Raw genomic sequence first — 26304 nt, 5'->3', positions numbered from 1 at the left:
CACGGAACAGATGAGCAGTCCGTTTTTTATGTGGCAGGTCTATTAGCCTGATAATAATAAGCAGAGTGACGGAGACATGTTAACTGTGTAGTGCCTCAGGAGCACTAACTTTACACTTTCACTGCATGAGCTGCATTTCTGCGCGTAACCCCTCTACAGGTAGTGCACTTGCACTATCCGCGCGTCTATCCGTCTCCGGTCTCTGTCCACGCGGGTCCACTCCCTTCCAGCAAAGTCTCGGCGCCTTCTCCTATTTTGCCTCAAGTGCGGCTTTCCATAACAATTCCAAGCATTTCCCTACAAGGAGAGGCTCTCCATCCCCTCACATGTGTTCAGGAGGAGCCCCACGGCAGTCTTCCGTCACGGTAAATAAATGACGCGGTGCACGTATTTAGGGAGTAAACTGCACGGTACTGTCCCGGAGATACGTGACTGCCTTCCATATATCCATGCCGATGGTCTGCCCGCGCTTTACTGCACTCCGTGTGTGCGTCCACAAGAGGGCGACAAACGGCCTGTTTTTAGTCATTTAGATTAAACAAAAGCAATTTCTTTAAAAATATTTTAATATAGCTCAAATCCAAACATTTCGTTACAAGTCAGAGAGTAAAGTCATCTCCAATAAAGGCCTCTTCACAGGCTGAATATGTCAATGTTCAGCAAAAATAAGAACCTCGTCTTCAACCTTAATATAAGTCACTGAGGGAAAAACAGCTTCATAAGGAGCTGTTCAGCCACAGCAGTAACTCTATTATTTGATACAGCATTGACTGAAAGTGTTGTCAGTGTGCGTTAGATAGCATTACATCTTACAGCATGTTGGATTAAGTAAGTAACAATAAGGGGTCATTGATGTCAACATCAGTATTGTTGACTGCCAGAGTGCCTTATTGATACTTTCACAGACAGGATTCGTTACAAATTTAACACACAACATTTATTTTATAGCATAAACCAGCCTTATAACTGTGTATCTATTCTATTTTGGCTGTTTTCATTTGACACAATCAGGAAAAGCCTCTGTAGTGGCATGCATCTGCTACCTTTAAAGCACAGGGCGACATACAGTTGCATAGATCTGAACAGTCCAGCTTCTACTGTTTAAAACGATCATTGCACCGATGCATGAAAGTGCTAGAAACAATACATAAAGGCAGATCTGATGGGTTTATCAGCAGGAGAACAGCAGTCTGAGCAGAGTGATTGTCAGTGAACAGCAGCTTTTTCCTGACACTATACAGGTTTAGAGTTTTGATAATATGAAGGATATGCAGTGAAGAAGTGTAAATACAGACAATGCCCAGTTTGTCCACCCGACAACATCCCTGTCAAAGCAAACCAACCTAAAGTCTTCTAAAGATAAAGGAGTTTCTTTGCTGGTCAGCAGTTGGAAAGTCACAATTAGTGTACAACAACTTTGGTTTTGAAAATCAAGTTAAGTCAGCATAAAATCGAGGATATACTGCACAGGTTACAGCCGGTCTTTTCACCAATCGCTAAAGCGGAGTCGGTTGAAGGCCTCTTTAATGTCCTCGTTGGATTTTGTAGTCCCATCGCCAAAACGGAGTACTTTGCTGTCGGGAACGTCCTGCTTCAGCTTGCGCTTGCTGAGAACCACGGTGCCTTCGGCTCCCTCCTCCTTAGGACCTATCAGCAGCATGTAGGCAGCATGGCGCCCACGCTCCATCAGCGTGGCTACAATGAAAATATATAAGTTACCAAAAAATAAATTAAATTTAAAAAAAAAAAAAAAAACCACTCACTGCTCGATCTGATCTCCTTGTATTGTTTCTTAAACATCATAATTATTGTTGGTCCAGGTTCAACATCGCAAGTGACCAATCGAGTTGCCTTTTTATTCCAAGTCGCAAAACTATGACATCGACATGTGATTGGTCACTTTCAATGTTGAACCTGGACCAACATTAATTAAGATAATCCAGGAATAACACCAACACGGGGATATCAGATACACCCTGGAGCTACATCATACCAGTAATAACTTTGCTAGAACAAAGTGAAAACAAGAACAGGAGGTACCTTTAAATGCTATAATATGGTCTGCGACATTAGTGGACTCGAGGAGAACATTCGAATAGAGAGGATGCAGCATGTAAGAGCGTCGTTCACTCGTTACTGGATCCTGGAAGGAAAACGTTTGAGCTGTGAGGGAGCAGTTTCTGAATCTTTGATCAAACTAGTTTTATTTGTGAGAAACGTGTAAAATGATCATTTTCATAAAGGTAGTGTACTTACAGATGAGTTTGACTCTGAGGGCATCAAGCCCCAAAACATGAAGACTGAGAAGTAGTTGGTGGTGTCGATGGAAGCGGGTCTCGGGGAATTAGGACTGGCCAAGAGCTGGACTTCCCACAGCAAACCGCCAGTCTTCCCATCCAGGATTATTATCTACATTTAAAACCAAAGTGGTCTAGTTTTTCTATGATTCACACTGATCACCTCATGCCATCAGTCAGGCATCGAAATGAAGCTGTTTGTAACGTTTTCAAACTTAACTTACCCTCTTTGTGTTGTTGCCAATATCCTCCTCAATGACAACATCTATTAAACCATCTTTGTTAAAATGACCAAAAGAGGGTTCACTGAAAAAAATAAAGAGAAAAAGTTGTTTTTCCACCCAGCGAGCCCTACTTAATAACAACAAATGGTTTACTTTGATATTTATTTTGCTCTCCCACAACAAAAATGACCAGAATTTAATACTGAATGTTTGAGATTGTTGGTTTTTGTTGTGTTTTAACACAATCTGACTTCTGACCAAATATATTATTTTAATGTGATGTATGAATTATTCAGTGGATATGGATATGTCTACAGTACATCTAGGGACTATTTTTCCAGGTCTATAAATGATATAGCTCTACCATCCATGCATCCACACTCAGACCTATTTATAATCACCAATGAGCCTAAGTCCACAAACTGCAGGTCTTTGTACTGTAGGAGGAAGGCAGAGTACCCACACAAACATGGGGAGAACATGCAAACTTCACACAGATAGGCCTCGGCCAGATGTTGGATTTGAACCCAGGACCTTCTTGCTGTGAGGCAAGTGCTGCACCACTATGACTGCTGCTCACCAAGGGAAAAATATAAATAAATAAATAAAATAAAGATGCTTTTTGTTTTTGTAATTACTCAATAGCCCAATTTTTTTTTAGGTGAAGTATTAAATTTAGAATCACAAATGTTAGTTTATCTGTAAACACTGATTATGTTATTGCACTAATGCATGCCATGTATTCATTATGGTAGGAAAGATCTAGGTAAGTGCTCTTGTTGTTTTTCTTCCCTTTCTGTATCCATGACATCATGGCATTTGTCCAGCAATCTCAGTGGTATCGACCTTGTACGCACTCTGTACTGAGGCATTAATTAAGCTGCTGTGCTGTGTAACTAAGCACTTTCCTCTTATTCTATGCACATGAAGTCTAAAGCATACACAGTCGGTTTACCTGAGGACTGAGCTGGTGTTGAATCTCCACAGTAGCTCCAAATGTTTGCCATCAATCAATGCCACCTCCTTCCCAGCCACAACCAGCAGGTTGGATGAATCATCCGTTTCATCGGTTTTGAGCATTCGACTCACTGCAGACCTATAAAGCAGAAACAAATAGCAAGTCTCGGGGTAAAAATCACCATGACAACAGGCGGTTTTGTAGAAGTGATAATCAAAGTTCCTTCTTACTCGTAGATGGGTACAAGGCCGTCTGTGCCACTGGCATTTCTCTCCAAGTGTTGGTCCTTCTTCAGACCCATATCCATCCCCGCTTTAGCCTTGGCAGCGATCTTCCACAGTGCCCAGCCATACAACCCAGTGTCTATGAGTAAATACACACTCACTCACTCAATAATTCCCTTTCCTGCCCTAGAATCACCAACAGGAAGAAAACTAAAAGCTGACAAATCAGAGCTTTTGAAAAGCGAGTAAAGATGAAATGTTACAGTAAATGAGCCTCACTGTAAGAATGGTTGTTAAAAATGCAACAAAGTTAATATCAGGTGTTTTAATACTTGATCAAACATGCCATGACAGCTGCTTCAGGAATGTATTTTTATAACAACGACAGAGCTCAAGGCTGACACTTTATTTCACAGTGGCCACTCCTGCTGTATGTGTCTTTCAACCTAGGTATTCCATTATTGCTTGTTTTGTGTGTTTTTTTCAAATAATACACAACTTTTTGTCTCATGTGTCCAGAGAATATTGACCCACATATGTGATGGAACAGATAATTTATTGATCACAGTATTTTAGCAAATCCTGCTGGTGTTTTGCTGCTAACTTTGGGTTTTTCCTCTGACGGGACTCTGTATACTCTTGGGTTTGATTTTTGCAGAACATCACCGTACTAGGAAAGAGGCAAACAATCCTGAATTTCCTCTATTTATATACATTTAGTTTTGTTCACTCTGTTTGCCTTTTACTTAAAGGGAGGAGAACATCTACAACAGACATTTACATAAAAATCCCCTCTCCTCTATCTGAAAAGTCTTCATTACGCTTTTCAGTTTGGGTCATTACTTGTGAAATGAGCACCCCGAGGAGCTCAGAGAAGCTAACACATTGTCTTCCTTTGAGTCACTTTATTACATTTTTGGAGAAGGTTATATTGAAAGTGCTGTCTGTTTTATTATCTAGTCGATTTTGGGGGGCTATGTCCTGCCTCATCTCTTTCACATCCTCATGACTAACAATGGGAAGCCTTGTTTTAACAAACATCTCTATGATAATGTTTCGTTTCCAAAAATGTTGTTACTGAAGCATTCGATGCACATCTGAACCCTAACCAAATTTCTTTGACCCACCTCCTTTGTAGACATCTAACGCCTCCTCGTAATTTTCTTTGGGTCCAAAAGTTATTATTAATCAGAACATATGACTTTATTCAACTTTTAAATAAGTTGTTACAGGACAGAGATTCACATAATCTTTTAAGCCTAGACTAAAGGTGATCCTATAAAAGGTATAACAGTGCGTCTGTTATTATTCAGCTTTTGTTATGACTCAGCATTAAAAAAAATATGTAACAGTTTGAGCTTTGCAGCTGTACTTGGATAAAATGCAACAGTTATCATTTAGAACCTGCTCAACCGGTTTGCCTGCAGAGTAACTGTCACAGATGATTTCATACACAAACCTTTTTGCAGTAGTACGTAGTAAGAACCTTTCTCAGTGCGGTGCAGAAGATGATTGGCTGTCTCTGTGGAATCGAGAACCACTGTAGTGCCGATTTGGTCACCTGTCTTCCCTGAGAGAAATACCAGCTGAGTCTGCAGATATGACAGGAGACACTGAGACTGGGACAATTCCATTTTTGCTTTAATATTATCATTAATATCAACACTTTCAATGTGGAACATTTCCATATTTGAGTTCTGTTACAGCAAGAGAAAAACATAATAAAATATACCAAAAACCAAGAAACAGAATAATATAACTTTTAACTTCACCTTTACCTGTGTGTTATCGGATGCCACCAGAGCCACATCACCAACTTTGTCCCCATCCAGATCTGGGACACTGAGAACGGGCGCAGAGCTGCGCAGCCCAGTAGGCTGAGGCTGTTGCCAGATTTTCGTACCTGAGACAACCACACCACACAGGAACAAAGCAGGTTACAAAAGACATCTTTCTTTACCTAAAACGGATCTTTAGAAGTTAAAATTGCTTTACTTCCTTCTTTAACTAGACTTCAGGAACACTACATTAAATGCTATGTCAGTAATTCGTTGCCGCTAACAAATTGGAAATGGGTAAAAAAAAAAAATTCTTAGCCGGTAAAATCCCCATTTCTCTTCCTCTTTTTAATTAAATAAAGGATTTGATTTGCCACTACTTGCGTTGAGTTTGTTTTTTCACTAACCTGTACGTTTGTCGATGGCTGTGAGTTTGTCAGAATGGGACAGCAGACAGTCCCAGGTTCTGCCCGTTTCTCTTTCGAGGCCACACTGGGCCCAGTGGAAGTCGGGTTCCAGCGGACAGTCCCACAGGTTCTCTCCATGTGTGCCATCCAGTGCCAACAGAAACACGCATGGTGAGGATAGACCTGGAAAACCCACAGTTTTTCTAAACAAACATAACACACAGCGGGTGCATTGTATTCTCATAAACAAACAGAGGATCAGTTTCTACCTTCATCAGCACATGATCTGTTCTGTGTCACTTCTGTGGTTTTGAGAACAAACAGGACATCCATCACCTTGTCTTCATTTGCAGGTTCAAAAGCTAAGAAGTTGTAGGTTGCTGTGGCGAAGAAAAGAGAAAGTAGTGCCTAATTATCTCGCAATTATAACACTGTCAAGCAGTGAAAGGCATATAATTGCACTCACCTGCTCCAGGGAATGAACTGTTCCAGGTAACGAGATATTGTGGCCTCACGGGACAGGGGATGATGAAGGAGAAGGCAAACACGATGGTGAGGCAAAGGAACAAGGACAAGAAAAAGACTGCAGTTCGCCAGTGGGACAGTTTGGCAAAACCCAACTCCTTGCAGCTCTTTTTCTTCAGCTCTGTTGCTGATGGTACTGTTCCTGCCTCTGCACCATCTTCTCCCGTCTTCAGAGGGTCGCCCTCAGTGGCATGGTCTGTGGTCTCCATCACTGCCTTAACGCATTACTGGCCTACGGACCTGCCTAAAAGGAGAAAAGAGATTATGGTAAACACGTAAATACATACCACTGCAAATACAAATTGCCATATACAGTTCCAGTGTGGAGCGGATTATAAACCTGCATGTGTCAAAGTAACCATACAAAACTCACTGGCATTCACAGATACACTCTGTGGGAAATAATACTGGAGGCAGCAGTGTCTAGCAGTCCAGCTATTTCTGCTGCATCAACCTTTGTGAATCTCTGCTTATTCAGATGTGCCAGCACAGATCCAGACGATTCTCAGCACAAAAAGAGCAGACCCATAATAAACATCGCTCAGGATTGCACACCATATTATTTGTTCTGCAGCAACAGGCTTATTACTCCCACGTAAAAAAAAAAAAAAGAAGAAAAAAGAAAGATAAGGGCGTGTGCTACAAACTTCCTTATGTATATTACAAACAGACTCGCACAAAATTATTTTACGCCCGAGACCGTGTCGTGAAAATTTTTTCTTCGCCTTGCTCAGTTCCGGATAGCTATCCATATTAGCGAGATTAGGAGATTAGGTATAAAAAAAAGTTTACCCTCAACACCTGGGTGGATTAGTTTGCTAACTTGTTGACTGAATGCCAGCCCCGAAAAGGGACTATGTGTAATATTACCACAAAAAGCGGCCCTCGATTTGAGGTTAACTCAATAGTTTAAGCAGATAAAGATAAGGTTTTTCTTACTTTAACTCTCCACGGCCGACTCCTGCGTTCTTTGGTGCGGCTAACTTCAGATAGCAGGCCTGACACAGGCTAACAAAACTGCCTGTCAACCTCAGATGCGTAAACAAATCACAGGCAAGCCCACCGTCCAAAAAGGTTCGTGTATCCCGAATTTGTCTGACAGGTAGCGCTACACATTGAAAATGTACACATTCAAGTAATATTGAAACCTCCGAAACAACATGAAGCTTAACATTAAGATTAATTTACCTAAATTTGGGTATTGCTTGTAGTAAGGGGTGCTCCAACATGATGAATGCCTGTGGCGAAAAGCTGTTGCCTGATAGTCCTAGCTCAGGGCCTACCACTAAACGGGCTGTGATTGGTTGTTCTACTCGCACTTGGCCGTTTCGATTGGCACATTTCAGTTGGAATTTGGGGACTTCCTGGTTTAGCGAGGCTACAGAATAGTTTCGTCATTTCCCGGATATTGGACGGAAACGGGCGAGTTGAAGAAATAGAGGGAGAAACGGCAAAGGAGATGCTTGGATAAATAAATTCTCAAATAAGCCGATCAAACAGAGGAACAGTTTTCAAGTTGATTGACTTTTATTTAACGCTTTCGACGGAAGAACCGCAGTAATGTCTGCCCAAGCTCAAATGAGAGCTTTGCTCGACCAGCTGATGGGAACAGCGAGGGACGGTGAGTTGCTGTAGCATGCTAGCCGAGCTAGCTAGCCAAGATGGAGCCACTGCTGAGGCTGGCTTGTGTTGGCGTGTGATGGACAGAGCTGCATGAATGGATGTACTGCAGAGGGCTGTGGGACAAAGTAACGTTATATTCAGGCAGCCTGTTAAGGATTAATGTGAGGATTTAATGTTTGCATCCAACGTGGCTCATTGTAGTTTAATAGGTTGTAGTTTCCCTTTTATTACTCCTAGGTTTTACTAAATTCCTAGCTTGTAATGTGCGTTAGCTAAACCTAGCTACTTGTTGTGGACTGTGAGGCGCCAAGCTAGGAAGCATTGGGCAGTGTACAAGAATATATTCCTGACGTTAGTTAATTTTTAGTAGTAAGTATATCTACTGTATCTATACGGCATATTTATATAGTTTAATTGACATAATTTTAACCCTTGTGCGGTGTTTGGGTTTTCAGTGTTTAGAAGGAGAAAAAGTATTCTTCCTTCCTTGCTTACAATAACGTAACACTGTAAACTTACCCCATGTATATCTTGGATAATATATTTTCGGATAAAAATGTTTTTCCACCCATATTTTCTGATAGATTTTTCTTTATTACATTTTGTCTCTAAAACGAGTATCACGTTTTTTCATAGCTGTGCTCTTACAGGTGAATTCCATGTATGTGGTCAGTACTGCTTGGATTTGAGATAAAGTAAACCTGTCAGAAACCTGTGAGATTAAGCATCTTTGCATTAGTCGTTATGTCTGTATTGATTAAATAAAGAGTAATCTAACACCAAACAAGGGTTAAACGATAAACAGACCTTAACTTGTAGTCGGTCTGCCAGTACTGCTAAAAGCAAAATGAACCACTTTTCTAAAGGAACAAAATGTTTTAGCTCATATACTTGATAATAAAACAGTTATGAGATTAACCCGATAAAAGATTTTATTTAAAAAGAACCCGAGTACAATACTTTGCTCGTGAATTTTGATTATTGTAGTAATGAGTGGAAAAACGTCCTAAATGAAGTGTTTTCTTTTTTACTAGGTCCCAGCCATTTGGATACAAACATTAATTGGCAAATAATATAACCCGATTTAGTCCCATAGTTGGGATTAATTGGAAGTGTAATACATCATTACAGCAGCATATTAGAGTAGAATAAATAGATGCAGCATAACCTGTAACAATGGTGCTGTGCAACGGTAGAAAAACATGTATAATACACGCCTGAAGAAGCGTAATTTAAATGTATGTATGTGTGTGTATATATATGTATCAGCTGTCAGGTCTGACTGCAGTTTCTTGCAGCCCTGCCGTTTTATAAATATTTTATTCTGACAGCTGGTTGTGTAAAATTTGGAGCTCTGAGCCTTTTTTCTTTCTTTTTTTTAATAAAGTTGAGCTTTAGAGTAAGAGTGAATTTGTGTGGTGAGCTTGTGGGTGTATGTGTGATGAGATATGATATCAAATTCTTCCCATACTTTTGTTGCATACAGACTGAACAATTGTGGCCCCTTTATTTTATTCATTAAGGTTCAGTGTATCTTTGCCAGCCTACATCAATCTGCAAAGGAGTTGCAGAAAAGCCTCATGTTCATCGAGCCGTGAGTCACACATAATTTTTAAAGCTGTTATGGTGAATATCCAAACAATTTGTTTGCCTTCCGGAAGTTATTGTAGCCTTTTTTTTTTCTTAAAAAAAAAAAAAAATCACACAAATGGGTAAATCTTCAGTGGCACTAGTATTACTATTTGAAATAGTATCACACAGCTTGAGCTAAGACGTCTGGTCGCGCTGAGTCCAAACGAGCAGTTTTCCATTACACGTCTGTTTTTAGAAGGCAATTTTAGCAGTCAGTCCACACACAGAAAAAAAAAAAAAAAAACTTTGCACACAGCATTTACAATCTGACTTGTGTATGACTCCCAACTTCTTACTACAGGTGTGCGCAAGAAAACTGTTCCCATTTATACTTTTCTGCAGCGGGTTTAAAATTCTGCAGCTGAGGTCTTGAAGATGCAGAAGGGTACAGTATGTGGTGCAAGTCGCAGTGTGTATAACCTAAATTTTTTTCCTTGGATTTCTTTTGCATCCTTGTTTTGAATTTTCTTTGAATGTTCACAGTTATAAATAAAGGCTTGGCTGGAACATTTGATTTAAATTTTAAAATCTCTATTTGTAGTCCTTGTGGCCATCTTCCATTTTCTAATGAAAATGATGCAACTTTAAGGTAGCTGTTGTACTTGACACGACTTAACTGAAACTTAAATTGTATTATTATAATGTTATGTTGCACCCCTCCCAGCCCAATCCTTTGACCCTCCATATTTACAGAGTGGGCGTTGAGCCTTATAACAAGTTAACTGAGTTGAGGCTCTGATAATAACACATTTGAGGCTTGGGTAAGGTAAGCACTAAGGATAAGAAAAAAGTACCACACACATACAAAGCAACCTTTATTACTGCATTAATACATTAATATAGTCCAGTAGAGGCACATTTACTCTACTAATGGATACCTGTAATGTTACACTAATAAAGTACAATGAAAACCCTGACAAGCAGCAATATACAAAATAGTTTTGATTCATTTGGATGGGTACAAAATATTTAAATGGATCTGTGGTATGTAGTACAATTGCATTAATATGTATTGAAGCACTGGATACCTCGCCACTGTTATCGAGTATGTGAGGGCTGTCTCACTGGTTCTTCTTTTGGGCTGTTTCAGGGGATGAGACGCGGCAGAGGGTCAAGTTCACTGACGAGCGAGTCTGCAAAAGTCACCTTCTCAACTGCTGCCCACATGACATCCTCTCTGGAACTGTAAGTGAGACGAGCTTCAGATTTGACCCAAGTGTCTTTAACTTTTGCAGTCCTTTTTTTTACATTATAATTTGTTTATATTTGAGTTTATGCAACATAACTCATGTCTGTCTGTGTTTTTGGCGATAGCGCATGGACCTGGGGGAGTGCACTAAGATCCATGACCTGGCACTTCGGGCTGATTATGAAATTGCCTCCAAGGAGAGAGACCTATTCTTTGAGCTTGATGTAAGTGAAGTTCCTTTTATTAATAATGGAGATGTCTTCAATGTAGAATTTGGTTGAAGTTGCTGGCTTTGTAGCCGACTTAGTGGTGGTGGGGGGGCAATAATGGTTCCACAAAGCTGGAACGATTATTGGCCAGAATCTGGAGGCACTGGAGTGAGTGAGGGACAGGAGGTGACTGAACAAACTGCTCTCCATCATGGACAGCCCATCTCACACGCTCCACTCCACACGACTGAGGCAACAGAACTCCTCCCTTAAAATGATTTAACCCCGCTTTCAAAAACAATGCTGAATCTCTTCTTTCCGCGACAGGTGAACATACCCGTCATGCCTCAGATTCCACACGTTTATGTTTTATACATTCTTGCAACTGTTTCCCTGATTTATTGTGTGCAGACTGTGCAACTTGCATTAATAAATAATCTTAGACTCTTCACTTTTCTTTAACTCATTTATATGTTTTATTTTCTTTGTTTTTCTTATCAGTGTTGTGCATATTAAAAAAAAATAGCTTTTTCTCACGGTTTAAGGCCCTGGGCATGCGCTTGTGACACTTTTACTTGACAATAAATATATAAACATAGTTAAAGTGTATTATTTGTATTCTTTATCTTACTGCTGTAACGCAATAATTTCCCTTGTGGATCAATAAAGCGTCTATCTATCTATCTGTCTTGCAAGTCAGCGCCATCTGTGCCAAAAGTGTTTTTGAAACTGTGCGAGTGCAAATCAAAACAAGAAAGTAAGTGACTGCGGGGTGTGTTAATAAAAGGTCTTGCTCCTACAGGCAGTGGATCACCTAGAGTCTTTTATTGTGGACTGTGATCGGAGGACAGAACTGGCTAAGAAGCGCCTGGCTGAGACCCAAGAAGAGATCAGTGCAGAGGTGGCAGCAAAGGTGAATGATGCAACATTTTTACGTTTCGTAAAGTCTGGCTTTCTTTACGCAACATCCAGTGAACCCTGTCAGTGTGTTTTTCGCTCAACATAACAGGTGTCGCTTGTGTTGGTGTGGCTGTTTTGCAGGCAGAGAAGGTGCATGAGCTGAATGAGGAAATCGGAAAGCTCCTGGCCAAGGCTGAGCAGCTCGGAGCTGAGGGCAATGTGGATGAGGCTCAGAAAGTCCTGCAAGAGGTGGAAAAGGTCCGCACGAAGAAGAAGGATGCAGAGGTAAGGAATGAGCTCTTAGAGCTTCAAGCTTGTGGTGCTTTCCGTCTCTTAATTCTCTGAACTTCTGACATCTCGCTGTCTCCTGTATTCCCTCTTGAACCTTTTCAGGAAGAATACAGAAACTCCATGCCAGCCTCAAGCTTTCAGCAGCAGAAGCTTCGGGTGTGTGAGGTGTGCTCTGCTTACCTTGGTCTCCATGACAACGACCGTCGTTTGGCTGACCATTTTGGCGGGAAGCTTCACCTCGGCTTCATTCAGATCAGAGAAAAGCTGGACCAACTAAAGGTGTGTATACCTTGTTTACAGCCAACTCATAAAAACATGAGTGACATGGGGCTGAATACGCACAAGAAAGGGAAGATGATGTCAAGGCTTTAGATATTTGTTTGTTTTGACTTTATTTTATTTATTTATTTTTATCAGAAAACTGTGGTCGAGAAGCAAGAGAAGAGGAATCAGGAGCGCTTAAAGAGACGAGAAGAAAGGGAGAAGGAGGAAAGGATGAGGAGGAGGTGAGTGCCGATGTTAAAATTCAGATGACATTTATAGCAGTGCGTGTTTTACTGTTTAACTCTGTGGTTTTATTTTATAGGACCAGATCACGGAGCAGAGAGCACAGAAGGTAAGGAAGCTCCCTCTTCGATCTGTCAGTTAATTCGTTCCAGTCTTTTATGAGTCAGATTTGTTCTGCTCAAGTGAGCTAACGAAATATGCTGTCTGCTGTCTTTGCCAGGTCCCGTTCTCGTGACCGCAGAAGGAGACGCTCACGCTCTTCGTCACGAGACAGGCGCCGTTCCCGCTCACGCTCTAGGGAGAGGAGGAGGCGGCATCGCAGCCGATCCCGCTCACGCAGCCGAGGACACCGTCACAGCCACGAGCAGAGCTCCAGACACAAGTAAACACAGACGAAAACCCTTCTTAATCTATACACCCGTGAAAGAAGCTAAGCAAACACATGGAGATCTGTGGGATACTGATTGCGTCACTGAAGAACAGTCAGTGAAAATAAAAGGAAACAACAATTACATGGGCTTTTTTTGAGTCCTTTATCCAGCTCAAGCTTGTGTTTTGGCATTTTACACATACAATTCTTGTCTTTTTTTCAACTGCTCTTTTGATTTTGTGTTACTAACCTTAATATTCGTATCGTTTTTCTCCCTCAGGTCGTCCAGAGATCGAGAGCGCTCGTCCAGGGACCGTGATCGCTCCTCCAGAGACCGGTCACGGGAGCGAGACAGAAGGGATGGTATGAATGGCAGGTCGGATTCCCGCAGGGCAGACGACAGAGACATGGGGGACCTCTGAAGACCAAACTCCATCCATGACGACAACGCCACAGCCTCCTCCCGTCTGTCCATTTATAATATCCTAATGTTAAACACAGCCCTTGCCTTGACCCCCACCCCTCTGTTTTCCCGCCTGCCTCCTTTCTTTGCTTTAGTGCAGCCAGAGTGCACACCTACTATCAAGTATAAAATGGAGTTTTTTTTTTCCCTTTCTTTTTTTTCTTGTTTTTTTTTTTAAATAGCATCAGATACATCTGATTGCTTTTGGATTTGGCGGGTTATTGGTCAGTAGTGGAGTGTACTCTTAATACCCACATCTGTAACTCGGTGGCTTGTCTGTATCCAGTCCATCCCTTGTCTTGTTACTGCCCTGAAATGTGTCCACTAGAAAAGGCGAACTGATCTGCTGGACTGGAGCATAAAAATGTGACTGGTCCATGTTCTTTTTATTATTATCTGATGGTCTTTTGATAAATAATAAAAAAAAAAATCTGTCTGTAAATATATTCTAGGCTGACTAATTGTCTGAAAAAGCCTAGTCTTGTCAAGTAGTTTTTTTTAATTTGTTTTTTCCCTCCTCATCTCCCTCCTTGAAGATTTTGTTTCGCTGTTTCAGTGCAGTTCTCGAATGTCTGTCTACATAATGGTTTTCAGTACTTAGTTCTCTAAAACCCACTTAAAGTTTCAAATTCAAAGGTTTTAAAGATGTTAGCATTAGTATCCAACTTGCCTCCTTTTTTTGTCTTTTTTTTTATTATTATAAGTGATCAGGTTACAGGTGACTTTCTTCAGTATAAGTAAAATCTGATCTGTATTGGTGGCAAGTCTCTTTATCATTTCTTTCTATCTTGATTTCTTTTTAACATACTGCAAATAAACAATATCTTTAGAATTTGTGTCGGCATGTGAAGCAGTAGGTTCAGAAATGATCAAGTTCAGATCTACTTACCTTTGAGTGAAAAATTTAAACATTTTTTTTGGCCCAACTTGGACAGATTTCTTTTCCAATATGATTAAATGCGAACAGATTTTAATGGATGCACTACTTTACCTAATGTGTGAAATCATATCTGTTTGTTCTGCTGGAAACCTTTCTTTAAAGTCTCAATTAAAAAAAGAAAAAAAAGCACCATTTGAAATTTTATTGTGTGTTGAATTGTGTTGACAAGGTCGTGTCATTGTTAAGATGTGTTACTAATGGCTGAATTTTTACAAATGTGTATTACAAAGATAAATACATTTTGTTTAAGTTAATTAGGCAGAGAAGAAGACAGCTGTCACACTAAAATGAACATGCATTGCAAACAAGGCACTTCAGTGTTAAAATATTTAAGGGGGATCTCTTACGCTCTTCCATTTTTTAGATTTATTGCATTCTACTGGAGAACCACTGCAAGATTCACAGTTCAGATTAATTCTTATTTTTCTTATACTGGGCTTTAGTCCAACACCTCAGTTCATCCTGGAACAAACCACTCTAGCTTCCTTTCCCCTCTCTTTAACCCAGCCTTCTTCTGATTGGCTGGCCCTTGCAATCAGAGGGTTTAAACAACCTGAGTGTGTACCTGAGGTATATTATATTTGCACTATTATACAAAGCCAAGAGTAGGAAAAAAAATGCCTAAAAATTGGCGGAGCCCTCTGAAATCTGACCTTTTGACTCCTGCTTTACTTGTACGTGCCCCAATCTCTGAAACTTTGTCCATGTTTAATATGAGCATCCACAAAAAACACTGTAACTGTACATATATGGCGTAAAATAAGGAAAAGCAAAATCAGTCCCCTTTAGTTTGCACGGCACCTGGTTATATTAAAATCCCACGTCTCATTTTGCTGGCAGAAAGCTTGGTTTTGACATCAGGTAATAATACCGTAACGACCCTCGTGGCGTGATTTAATGTTAGATAGCCAAGTTACTGCCACGTGTTTGGTCTCTGGGGACGGGAAAACACAGTCCTTCATGTAACGCTCTTCACGATGTGGATGCTGTTCCTCACAATGTACTGCTCTCCAGCTTCAGATCGACCTTCATTTTCTGTTTCTCCATGACTGCCTCCAGCTCTGTGGCCCTTCTGGCATCCTGTAAAAAGTAGAAATCAATTTAGACTGTGTAGCTATGAGATGAAAAGTATCAGCTGTTTACAGTCATTTAAACCTCGTGCTACCGAGTTCAGGCCTTCTGCTCTTAATCTTTTCCTGAATTATAAGACTCTTCCAGGGCAATCTGGATGGCAAGTTGGACTTGAAAATAAGAATCTCGTTCTGTTTGGATTAGACTGTCTGCTGATCCGAACATATAAAATGTTCTCAGTTCAGCATGAAAGATATAAGATGAATGAAAATATGTTAAATGTAAGTAAGTACCTCTAAGTAAATCACAGATTACACTCATAATTGTGTCTTTGCACCCTGCCAAAAATGATCATGTTTAGTTTTCCTGAAACCCTTAAAAATGTTAATATTGAAGGCTTTGATTTGGTTTTCTTTTTAAAGATATAGCAGTTCCCTTTTGGCTTACCTCTAGCAGTGATCTTTGCACAGCGAGCTGACTGTACACTCTGGCACCCTCCTCTGGAATCACAGATCTCAGCTCTTCCTTGTTGAGAGAGAACAGCTGGGCGCCTGTCAGCACACCCAAACATGACACTGTCCTGAGGGACACAAAACATAATGGACTTCAGAGGATACTCTGGTGGAGCTGCTGAGTTCATCCTTGTAATGGCAAAACACACAAGTAGAGCTAGCATTCCCTGCTTATACACAAAACATGGTTTATCTGCAGTCACTTACGGTTCGCTGAAGCCCTTCCCTTTGAGCCACTCAGCCACCTCCTCTGGAGGAGAGTGGTAGTCAAGGGGGAGGGAGGTGTCTGCAGAGCGAGGGATGACGAGGGGCTTGTTCAGATTGGTCTTTCCATTCGTCAGCCTCTGGAGCAGCTCATCATTGACCAGCGTGACTGGAAAGTTTGGAGATTAAAGAAGTAACGGTCACTTTCATGCTCAAATTATAATATAAATGCAGGACTCAGTGGAGGAAAAACAAAGCTCAAACGTTAATCTTAAAACATGAGAACATGGTTTGAATCCAAAATAATTAATCCATAATTAGGTGATGAGTTATGAGTAGCCTCTCACTTTTTTTGTATCTTTAGCTTTAGAGTTGCATGCAATAGCTCCCTGTTTATGCAGTTTTATTCTTAGTAACATTGCTACAAATAAAATAGAGGAATATATATATATATTAATACAATAAAGTGTATTTTTTATAAAGCAAGAGTAAGAAGCAGTTGCTCTTCTATTCAGAGGGGAGGTGAGCCACAGCATTTTAGACTCTGCATCCTTGATTTGATTTTTCCACCAGATGCCCTTCCTGACGCAACCACGAAGGGATTTGTGTCTCTTCCAGGAATCAAATTAGGAAATGTTCACCTGTTAGGCAAATGTGCAAACCGCTGCACTACAGAGCCACAGTCTAGGACACCTAAAGTTGCAGGCCATTACCTTTGTCATTCTCCTCGACAGCTTGTACATGCTGGTTGTATGATGGCAAGCTGCGTGGGCGCTGTGGGGAGTGGGTGGGGGTGGTTTGGGGCAGAGCAGGGGGGCTGGGTGGGGCAAGAGTGAGAGTCTTGGAAAGTGGAGGCGCAGCTGGAACCTGAAGGAATGTGGAGTACAGAAAAAAATGAATTCGCTCTGACGGAGCGTACAGACGAGAGCAAAGCCATGCTTGTGTGATTTATGTATGCATGTGGGTGGGTGTCTTTTTTGCTTCCTTACACTGGGGGCTTTGTTGTGGACAGGGCTCTCTATGTGAGCCATGGGCTCCAGGATGTTGAAGGGGACGAAGCCGACCTGGTTAAACCGATTACGACACTTCCACCAGCGCTTGGATGACTCGATCACCTGTCAGACACAGAGTGTTGCTGTCACTGCAAATAGCTTTTGTCAAACAATGAATAACAGGACTTTTATGATGGTTCCTTGAGTGCACCATAAAATGACTTGCTTTACTGTGTGCTTTTACAAACAGTTTGATTGTTTGATTCTGTTACCTCCAGTGTCTCCCCCTGCTGCACCGAAAGCTCACTGCTGTTCCTGGCAATGAAGTCATAACTGCAGCAGTAGAGTCTGTCAGGCCCCGGTGGGAGTGAATCTCTGATAAAACGACACGAACATTGTTTTTATTTAGTCGAGGTTAAAAACAAACCAAAAAAACAGCAGTTCATTAATTTATGTCTTGTAGATGACTTACATGTCATCGTTTGGTGGGCTGAGTGGCTGAGGTGGTTGTTGCTGTGAGATCAAAAAAAAATTAGACTAGTGAATTCAACAGAAGCTAGCACAAAAGGCATAAAATATGTAGAAAAATATAATGAGAAACTAAGGTGTTATTTCAAAAAACCAAAGAACTAACTGTGCACTTTATACCGTTTTTAGCAGGGATGGACAGAAATGTGAGCTGACCCGTTAAAAAGCGGAAACTGTATCTCCACTGTTTACTGTACTTAAGGTTTATTCATGCGTTAGTATGTTAAACCCCTGTCTTGTCCTTTTACACACTCATCCATAGTTACTGTTTCCACTGATGCACGATTAATGACTTCTAAATCACGTTATGGAAGTATTCCACACCTCTTGTTTTTCTCGAAGGGTTTCGAGTTTGTGTTGTGACTCGACCGGATCCTCCCAAACCTGCCCGTCAGGCCTCACGGTTTCTGGCTTCCAGCCATCAAAGAACACGGGGGTGTATGGAGCTACAGGCCCTCGGAGCTGAGAGCTGAGAGAGCAGAACAAGTCACTGCCTTGGCCTTCAGTGAGCTCAACAACCAAAACTATGATAGCTATTCAAGCAGTTTTCATGGATGGAAATTATGACATTGGAATTTCCTCTTAAGGCTTGCTTACAAGATTAAATAAAATAGGCCTTATGTAGATTTGACAGCTAATCCATCGGTTCCCTTTTCTTAACATGAGAAATCAATAAATCCCAAAATGCCTGAAGTTGATTTGTTATGCTTCTTATTATATAAATACTGTCACAATGGAGCCTGATGGAGGGTTTTATTAAACAGGGCCAAACTTTCAATGAAACCCTGAGGGCTCAAAGCTCAGGCTTCAGCTGTCAGCCAATCAGAGAAAAGTTTTGGCTTAAAGTGATACGACCCTCACCCCATGTGCTAAAACTGAGGTCCTGTGACAAAAAACTGAAGAAGACAAAGGGGATTACTTTTTGTCTTTCAGTCCAAGAATAAAAATATGGAAGTGGATATGAATAAAAAAAACATTGCCTTTAATTTCCTGTCTCAAAAAATCTGCTTTTTTCAAAACACAAGTAAAACAAATGATTTCAAGAGAAACAAAGTACAAAAATATTGCTTGATTTAAACAAAGATGTCGCTCTTCAGCAGATAAAATCTTCAGTGAACCCAAAAATGTAAAAAGGTGACACATAACAATCAAAAGGGGCACAATGCTCCCTTTCCAAAGGCTGTGGCCACAGTTGAGCTTGATACAACACAAGACCGGAGGTTTTTAATGTGCTGGCTTTGGACATTTCTGAAAAATAAAACACCGGTTTCACAACTAGTAAGAGACAGGCGAGCTTTGATACCGACCGAGGGTGTGTCCAGTTGGGTCCCAGCGACGTCCAGAGCTGCCTCTCCTCCTCAGTCAGGGTATCTTGTAGCAGGGACACAGCAGAGCTGGTCAGGGCAGGGCTGGACACGGCGGCTCCGAAAGCCGGTCCTCCTGTTGTTTTTACCATCTGTGCAACATACAGATCAAACAAAATCAGCACGTCTTTTATCCTGTCTTCCTCACCTCACCCATAACCAGGAAATGGCCCCCCCACCCTGAACCTGGTTCTGCTGGAGGTCACTTCCTGTTAAAAGGCAGTTTTTCCTTCCTACTGTTGCTAAAGTGCTTTTTCAAAGGGGTCATGTGATTGTTGGAGTTTTCTCTATATTATTGTAATTTCTTTACCTCCAATATGAAACGCCTTAAGGCAGTTGTTGTTGGGATTGTTTGGCATTATATAAATTAAACTGAACTGATGTTCCCACATCTGCTATAATAGATCTGGCATTCAAAGTCTTAACAATCGCTGATGGTTCTGGCAAACGGCGACAACAATACCGCCAATTCTTCTCCCCGAGAGCCGAACATCAACCCGCAGATGTAAAAACAAATGTAAAAAGCCTAATGGATACATCTGCACACAAAAGCCAAAGCACACAAGAAGAAGCACACGCACGTCTTTCAGAGACGAGGCTGCGTGTTCCCATTCAGGTGTGTCAGTTTACACAAATCAAACACACCCTTTTCACCCTATTTGATTCATACCTGGGTGGAAAAATTAAAGCACATTCTTTGAAATATTCCTTTAATTTCTGCTAACTCACGGTGTATCATCATGAGTGATGTTGATACTTTAATGAAGGGCATTGGACATTTCCATGAAATGAAAGTAAATAAATGATAATCTAAAGACACTTGATTTCTAAAAAAGCAGCCATAAATGGCCCACCTTTTTTTCCCAGATGCAACTTACCAATGTCCTAATTTAAAACAGGCGTCGAGGGACAACAAAGTGGCCTTTCTAGTGTCGAGACAAGCTCAAATCTAAACCAAATGTTTGAGAGGTATGCACCAACAACCCCTGCCCGCATACAAATGCAGCCAAGGAAACTGCGTAGATCAAACAAATGCTGCATTTTTTGGTGATTTTCAATCAGGCCGCTGTGCAGGGAACTGCCCTGTGTAAACACTGAATAGAAGCTGTAGCTTCTGACAACATCGCTGAACTACTCTGAAGACTTTCCATTATTTTGACATGACACATGCTTACAGTTCTGCACTGATGTCCACTAATATGAACAAAAACGCTGCCTCATTGGGCCTTCAAGCAGAGAATGTGTCTTTCGAATCTAGGCATTTACCCCCCGTTGACTTTGCCCCCGCATGGCATTACGTATCACATGGATTTATTTGAAGAGGTTGGTCATGCTCCCCTGCAGTGAAAGACAACACCTCATATTTACAGCAATAGCAACAACAGTTGCTGAGGTAGAGTTTATAACCCTGACTCACCATATCCAGAGGCTTGAACACATGGTGAATGAGGTCCTCTGAAGAAGGATTGGTGATGGTTGATTTCAGGCGAGCCTGAGAAATAAACAGAGGCGATGAATATGCAGCTGCCATGAGTAAGCAAATAATGAAGCTGGACTTGATGGTATACATACCAAGAGGCTGAAGCAATATTTGAATTTCTGGAAGATATCAACGAATTCCCCATCTGGTGGAGGGCGAGCTTTTGTGGCGAGTAGCTCGTCTGTTGTTTGGGAACAAAATATAACAGCAGTTGGTGGATATGTTGCTTCAAACTAGAGAAACTGGAGAAATCTATGCATCTCCTTCTTACCTTCAGCGCTTTGCTTTTTACTTTTCTTCTTCTTCTTCTTCCTTTGGTTCAGCACCGTTGCAGCTTCAGCAGTCTGCTGCAGCTTGCCCATGAAGGCCTCGATGTCGTCGAAACAGTGATTAAGGATCCCCTGAGGAAAGAAGAATTGCCTTCGTTACATGAAAAGCAGCCAAAAGTGGCGACAAAAGACACAAAAGAGATGAGCTGGCTTACCACTTCTCTCTCCGCTCGCAGGAAAGAGATATCAGGTCCACCATTTGCTGTCGTGAAATAGAGCAGGGGACTCAGTTTATCCATGTTCATTCATCTCTGCACTTCCCAAAGCCACCCTCTCACAAACACAAGCTGACAAAGCCATCTCTGTGCTCTGGAGAGACGTTTGCCTCGAATACCTGTCGCTTCTCTCCTTTCCTCCCGCTCACTTTCCCAACCCTTCTGAATCATTCTGAAGCACTACTGAACAGGCCTGCATGTGGAGAAAGAAGTCTTCTTTTTTTTTTCTTACCTCTGGGTCCAGGGTAAGGTGGAGGGTTGACAGGTGGGGGATTAGGAGCATGCAGCATGGGAGGATTTGGTATATTATAGGGGTCGAACATATCTCCTCCACTCTGAGAAAGCCTGCGGGGCGAGAGGAGAGATTGAGTGCTTCTCCCACAACACGGCACTACGGGTTAAACGGCGATAACAGTGTTTTTGTTGATGATGGTGCAGGTGTACACTCAGCACCAGCAAATGAAACGCCCTTCAGCAAGGGCTCGAGAAGTCATATTAACAAGCTCACATTTAATGCCGTAACAGCAGCATCCTCTTGGTAAGAGCTCCAAACAGCTCTATGAGCACAGTGCACTCCTAAATCAACGCAGCATTTCTAAGATTTAACTCTTTCCCTTATAAAGAAGACATCTGAAGACCTCCCCAGCACTCTTAATGATGGGTTTTGACACCTCAGTATATATCAATAAAGATGTGGTTTTACGACCAGTAGAACAGTTTCCAGGTTTTTTCAAGGGTAGCTCCGTAAACAGGGACCACTCTCACTAACTTCTAATGCAAACCCAGTCATTTTTGTCCAATAAGCAGGTCTGAAATATGACAGAAAGAGCTTAGTTCAAAAAGGAGCTTCGAAGGTTACTCCCAGTAGGCTTACAAGGGGTAAAGAGTTAATCCTCCAGCCCTTATCCGACCATGAAGAAAGAGTGAACATCCTAATTTTGCATACTCGTTTCCACGCTAAACACAAACACTTTACATTAGAAAGCAATAAAAACAGTGAGTCTGCCTTCACTTTTTTATCCAAAAAAATGCAAGTAACCTAACAGTGATGAGTTCACCTTTTTAGAAATATTAATTAAATTCAGATGTAAATACAAAAGGCTCCTGCTGTGTCTCTTACCACATGTCTCTGCCCTTCACGTGTCCTTTAAATAGAAATGTTCTCAAAGCCAGATTACGCCTGGAGCCTTCGCCTCTGTTCCCTTTGCCTTCTCTACTCTCCGTCACAATGGCCTTGCTATCTCTGTCACACCTTCTTAAGTTATGTAGAAACCGGTAGAACGAGTCGTTCGCTTGCTCTCTCTCAGCTGTTTATAATGTTTGTCCTCCCTCTCTCTGCCTCCACACAGGTGGATGGCAACACAAAGCTGCTTTGACTCAGTGGAAAAATGCGACATAATGACAAAGATGGCGAAAATCAAACTGCTTTAAATGGGATGTGGGTCTGAGTTTCCTTTTTGTGGCTGCCAATTAAACTCCACCCATGCAAATAGATTATGAATGCAGAAGCATGGTCTCCCATTAAAACCGTGCCAAGAAATGCACTTCCGTGGGTGCGTGATTATGACAGTCACTGTACCTGTGGTCATCAGGGGGCAGCTTACTCTTGCTGGCGGTGGAAGTCGAAACTGCCAACGTGACTTCGTCGCAGATTTGCTCTGCCTGTTTAAAATGACAACATGTAAGTGGCATCACTGGTAAAACCTGATGCAAATAGACCCTATGACTCATCCAGGACAACACTTGGGGAAACTCCTCGTGCCGTCAGCACTCACCTTCACCGTTTCACAGTTAAAGAAGTGGATGTCCGGCTTCTTCTGATCTGCACCTTGGCAGACTAACATAAGGAGGGATGGGAAGTGTTTTTCTGTGTTAAGAGCTTCACAGCGGAAGATGGATCTGAAGGCGTAGCTCTCCAGCTCGTCCTGCAAGGGTAGATAGAACTGATGGTCATTGTGGATGCAAATATGTTGGTATTTCACAGCTGAGCACATTTAAATCTCTTCATCATCCACTGAGCCGCTCATAACCTGCTAACACTCACGCGCCTGCCCTCACCTGACTCTGTACGTCTCTGAGATAAATGCCCCCTGCTCCTACATCCAGGTACATCTGTTGACTCCATAGCTTTTTATTCTGAGCCAGGAAGGAAAGACGGTTCTGAGCTTCCTCAACGCTCTGCACTTCCCCGTTCTGCAGCGAGAACGTCAGAAGGTGCTGCAAAGTAATGAGGAAGAATGAGCACATGAGGAAAAATGCAAGATAAAAACATCACTCAAGGGAAGGCACTCACTGTGACAAGATGTCGAGTGATGTTTGTCATCTTTTGTCCACTCTGTCAGCTGGGGATGTGTAAGATAAAGCAGCTTTCCTAAAAAATCACAGACCTAGAAAAGGAAGCAGAATACCAGGACCATTCAGAAACACATTCTGGACAGAGTTACGAGTGACATTTGTAGATGGAGAGAGTAACAATGGTGTTGCTTTAACAAGTTATCAGCAGCTCCTACTTCCTAAAGCTAAACAGACTTACTCACAAAAGAAATATCCTCATTCAAATTTGCCCTGCCCCTCCCCTTTTCCAGCTTACGTCTGTCTATCCCAGCTCTGCCTCAGTAACACAGGATTCTGCTGCGTGAGTGACTGAGCGAGCGAGCCGCCCGACCTGTCTGGTAACAGTTCAAAGTATGATACCAACCTCTCTGTTTCTCAGTGACCACTGAACAAGAGTCACTGGCATCAAAGACAGCAAACACTTGGTATAACTTACATGGTTTCACTTAAGAACTCTGCCCACAAAAAAAATCACTTAACCTCACATTTATAAGCACCCGGTGCCAGCCTGGTGTTGTACGAACATATGAACACTGGGACAGAGCGGTAAGCATGATGATTTGTGCACAAACTATAAGTAAAAGTACTGTTTTGAATCAAGGAAACATTTCTACATCTAAACAAAGCCTTACTTAGCATCCATCCACTATTTTTTTACAAAATACATTCTATGTGCGCAACTTAACTGTATAGATTTGACAGAAAGAGTTGTGGTCTTGTTGATGTTAGGTAAGAAGATTAACACAATCGTGCCAGGTTAAGTCACAATTAAGTCAAGTGTCCACAGTGCTTTTGATTTTAGTACATTTTCATAAGCAAACCTTCAAAATCTGAAATGAAAAATACTGAATTACTGGTGACTGTTTAGTTACACCTTCATAAATTACTACGAGTAACCAAGAAACGTATACAACATACAACAAAATGAATTACCATACTCATCTAAATGTATTTGAGAGTCAAATAATGAAAGATCTGAGAGACTGGAAATAGATGTCAAATCAACTTACCGTAACTTGGTATACTTCCAGTGCCTGGATCTTGAAGTTAACAGCTGTGTACGTTTGATCCTACAGAAACCAAAACCTGTCTCGAGTCTTAGTGTGACTAGAGGTATCTTACTCACCCTGAAGTATGAAAGCCTTGACAAGCAGAGGTGTGTCACACTGTGGAGTCCCGCCCAGCATTTCACCCCACCTTAAAGATAAAAATATTTGTTCTTTCTCTCTCCTGTACACCTACAGGTGCATTTCACACAGGAACAGGTAAAGGTTAAAATGCAGGCTAGGCTGCAGTTGGAAGATAAAGTTGGTGAATGGTGACACAGAGTGAGTGGGTGAAAAAAAATATGCTCAGAGGCCTGAACTAAACCTAGTCGCTGTGCCGCTGGAGTGGGCTGCCACGGAAAGTAACGGGGGGAAGGGAGGTCCATGCAAAGGTGCAGTGTGCAGGAAAATAAAACAAACCAGAGATTGGTCAGCTCAGATACTTTTTCATTGTCAGTACTTGAAGCAAATTGTGGGGTGGAAAGGTTTTTGGCTTCTGGGAGGAACATGCCAAAAGAGTTTGAGAATGACTAATGAAACCCTGCAGAGCTGCTGTTTCAGGACCCAAAGAAATCGGGCAATTGAGAAATCACTGACACTGTTCTGATGGGGTCAAAGGGCCACAAAACTTTATCTTTTGCTGTTATGGGAAATTCAGAATTTCTGCAAGTGAAGAAGATTTTAGGAGTTACTAAAATGACAAGGTTATTTAGTGTGCTTAGCAAAGTAGAGTTGTGTATACTGTTGATAGGTTAGGTAGCTGTACATATGAAAGAAGTCATAGGACTCTGTGCAAGCCCATTAAAAGTAGACCCTATGATTCAACAGAACCACCTTTAGCAGCAACAAGCTGAAGTAATCCTTTTCTGTGTGACTTTATTGTTGTAGAGGAATTTTGCCCCACTTCTCTTTACAATGTTGCTTCACTTCACTGAAGGTATTGAAATGAATTCACGTACAGCTCTTTTAAGTTTCTGCCACAGCATTGCAATCAGGTTGAGGTCTGTACTTTGACTGGGTCATTACAACACCATGATTCTTTTCTTTTTCAGCCATTCTGTTGTAGATTTGTTGGTGTGCTTGGGTTTCGTCGGCCTGTTGAATTAAAGTGTCTGTGCCAAGCTTTAGCTCCAAACTCAAATCATCACCCATCCACCACCATACTTGACAGCTGGTATGAGGTATTTGTGATGATATGCTTAGTTTCCTCCAGAAGATGGTGCTGTGCATCATGGCCAAACATCTTCACTCTTATCTGTCCAAAGGATGTTGTTCCAGATGTTTTGTGGTTTGTTTAAATGCAACTTTAAAAAGAAGCCTTTCTCCGCTGTGCAACTGTACTTTCATGAACTTCAGCATTTAACATGCTAACCGAGACCTCTAGGGTTTGAGATGTAGCTCTAGGGGTTTTTTTTTTCTTGGACAGTCTAACCTTGGGGTGAATTTGCTGTTATGTTCACTCCTGGGAAGTACTGGAGACGCATTAATGTTCCACACCAAAAAACCAGAGAGGTCCTCACACTTGCTGAGCAGCCGAGCATCAAAAAAATTAAGTGCATTTGATTTGCAAAACCTGCTGTTTTTTTTTACCATCTTATTTCCTGTGAAAATGATAACCATGATGGCCGATTTCAATATTTCACATTTTTGGAATTTAATTAGAACATAAAGATTATTATTTCACACAATCGA

General features: G+C 41.5%; 3 protein-coding genes across 10 annotated transcripts; 1 reads left to right on the top strand and 2 right to left on the bottom strand.

The window, feature by feature from the left end:
- Positions 1-548: 548 nt before the first annotated feature.
- fam234a (family with sequence similarity 234 member A) lies at positions 549-7739 on the bottom strand. 4 transcript variants are annotated; one of them, XM_025909700.1, is made up of 14 exons: positions 7602-7707; positions 7353-7521; positions 6787-6917; positions 6355-6657; positions 6158-6268; positions 5889-6071; positions 5476-5606; positions 5163-5295; positions 3710-3842; positions 3477-3617; positions 2522-2603; positions 2257-2409; positions 2041-2143; positions 549-1695 (listed from the first exon to the last, which is right to left on the bottom strand). In XM_025909700.1, the coding sequence occupies exons 4-14, from the start codon at positions 6620-6622 to the stop codon at positions 1487-1489; spliced, it is 1647 nt and encodes a 548-aa protein (XP_025765485.1). In that variant the 5' UTR covers positions 6623-6657; positions 6787-6917; positions 7353-7521; positions 7602-7707; the 3' UTR covers positions 549-1486. The 4 variants fall into 4 exon arrangements, with proteins under 4 accessions (XP_025765485.1, XP_025765483.1, XP_003438806.1 ...); XM_025909698.1 differs by lacking the exon at positions 6787-6917; XM_003438758.5 differs by lacking the exon at positions 6787-6917 and having other exon boundaries at positions 5482-5606; positions 7602-7706.
- Positions 7740-7818: 79 nt separating this feature from the next.
- Positions 7819-14663, top strand: luc7l (LUC7-like (S. cerevisiae)). Of its 5 annotated transcripts, none has more exons than XM_019362745.2 (11): positions 7819-8034; positions 9560-9630; positions 10011-10853; positions 10983-11081; positions 11869-11979; positions 12108-12251; positions 12360-12536; positions 12675-12763; positions 12844-12873; positions 12985-13146; positions 13415-14663. In XM_019362745.2, the coding sequence occupies exons 4-11, from the start codon at positions 10986-10988 to the stop codon at positions 13554-13556; spliced, it is 951 nt and encodes a 316-aa protein (XP_019218290.1). In that variant the 5' UTR covers positions 7819-8034; positions 9560-9630; positions 10011-10853; positions 10983-10985; the 3' UTR covers positions 13557-14663. The 5 variants fall into 5 exon arrangements, with proteins under 5 accessions (XP_019218290.1, XP_019218289.1, XP_003438807.1 ...); XM_019362744.2 differs by having other exon boundaries at positions 9970-10853; XM_019362746.2 differs by having other exon boundaries at positions 7968-8034; positions 10759-10853.
- LOC100693493 (epidermal growth factor receptor kinase substrate 8-like protein 1) lies at positions 14059-24687 on the bottom strand. The gene is made up of 19 exons (XM_005448205.4): positions 24577-24687; positions 23526-23619; positions 23291-23449; positions 23008-23157; positions 22812-22894; positions 21465-21577; positions 21173-21219; positions 20960-21089; positions 20781-20869; positions 20626-20700; positions 19152-19300; positions 18169-18313; positions 17789-17829; positions 17589-17691; positions 17314-17439; positions 17038-17191; positions 16328-16493; positions 16056-16188; positions 14059-15617 (listed from the first exon to the last, which is right to left on the bottom strand). The coding sequence occupies exons 2-19, from the start codon at positions 23553-23555 to the stop codon at positions 15531-15533; spliced, it is 1980 nt and encodes a 659-aa protein (XP_005448262.1). The 5' UTR covers positions 23556-23619; positions 24577-24687; the 3' UTR covers positions 14059-15530.
- Positions 24688-26304: the final 1617 nt, after the last annotated feature.

This window comes from Oreochromis niloticus, linkage group LG8 (assembly GCF_001858045.2).
Source record: "Oreochromis niloticus isolate F11D_XX linkage group LG8, O_niloticus_UMD_NMBU, whole genome shotgun sequence".
NCBI classification, from domain to species: domain Eukaryota; kingdom Metazoa; phylum Chordata; class Actinopteri; order Cichliformes; family Cichlidae; genus Oreochromis; species Oreochromis niloticus.
Note: the sequence above shows the minus strand (reverse complement) of the source record. Positions and strands in the feature narration are given on the sequence as shown.

Excerpts from the sequence above, each read along its gene's own strand:
- LOC100693493 (XM_005448205.4), bottom strand. The coding sequence starts at position 23,555 with ATGACAAACATCACTCGACATCTTGTCACA. Across the intron at positions 20,701-20,780 it reads AATATTGCTTCAGCCTCTTG|GCTCGCCTGAAATCAACCAT; the intron begins GTATGTATACCA and ends TTTATTTCTCAG. Across the intron at positions 19,301-20,625 it reads TGTTCAAGCCTCTGGATATG|ATGGTAAAAACAACAGGAGG; the intron begins GTGAGTCAGGGT and ends TATGTTGCACAG.
- fam234a (XM_025909699.1), bottom strand. The coding sequence starts at position 6,622 with ATGGAGACCACAGACCATGCCACTGAGGGCGACCCTCTGAAGACGGGA. Across the intron at positions 6,072-6,157 it reads CAGATCATGTGCTGATGAAG|GTCTATCCTCACCATGCGTG; the intron begins GTAGAAACTGAT and ends TGGGTTTTCCAG. Across the intron at positions 3,618-3,709 it reads GGCCTTGTACCCATCTACGA|GTCTGCAGTGAGTCGAATGC; the intron begins GTAAGAAGGAAC and ends TCTGCTTTATAG.
- luc7l (XM_003438759.5), top strand. The coding sequence starts at position 7,974 with ATGTCTGCCCAAGCTCAAATGAGAGCTTTGCTCGACCAGCTGATGGGA. Across the intron at positions 10,854-10,982 it reads ATGACATCCTCTCTGGAACT|CGCATGGACCTGGGGGAGTG; the intron begins GTAAGTGAGACG and ends TTTTGGCGATAG. Across the intron at positions 11,082-11,868 it reads ACCTATTCTTTGAGCTTGAT|GCAGTGGATCACCTAGAGTC; the intron begins GTAAGTGAAGTT and ends TTGCTCCTACAG.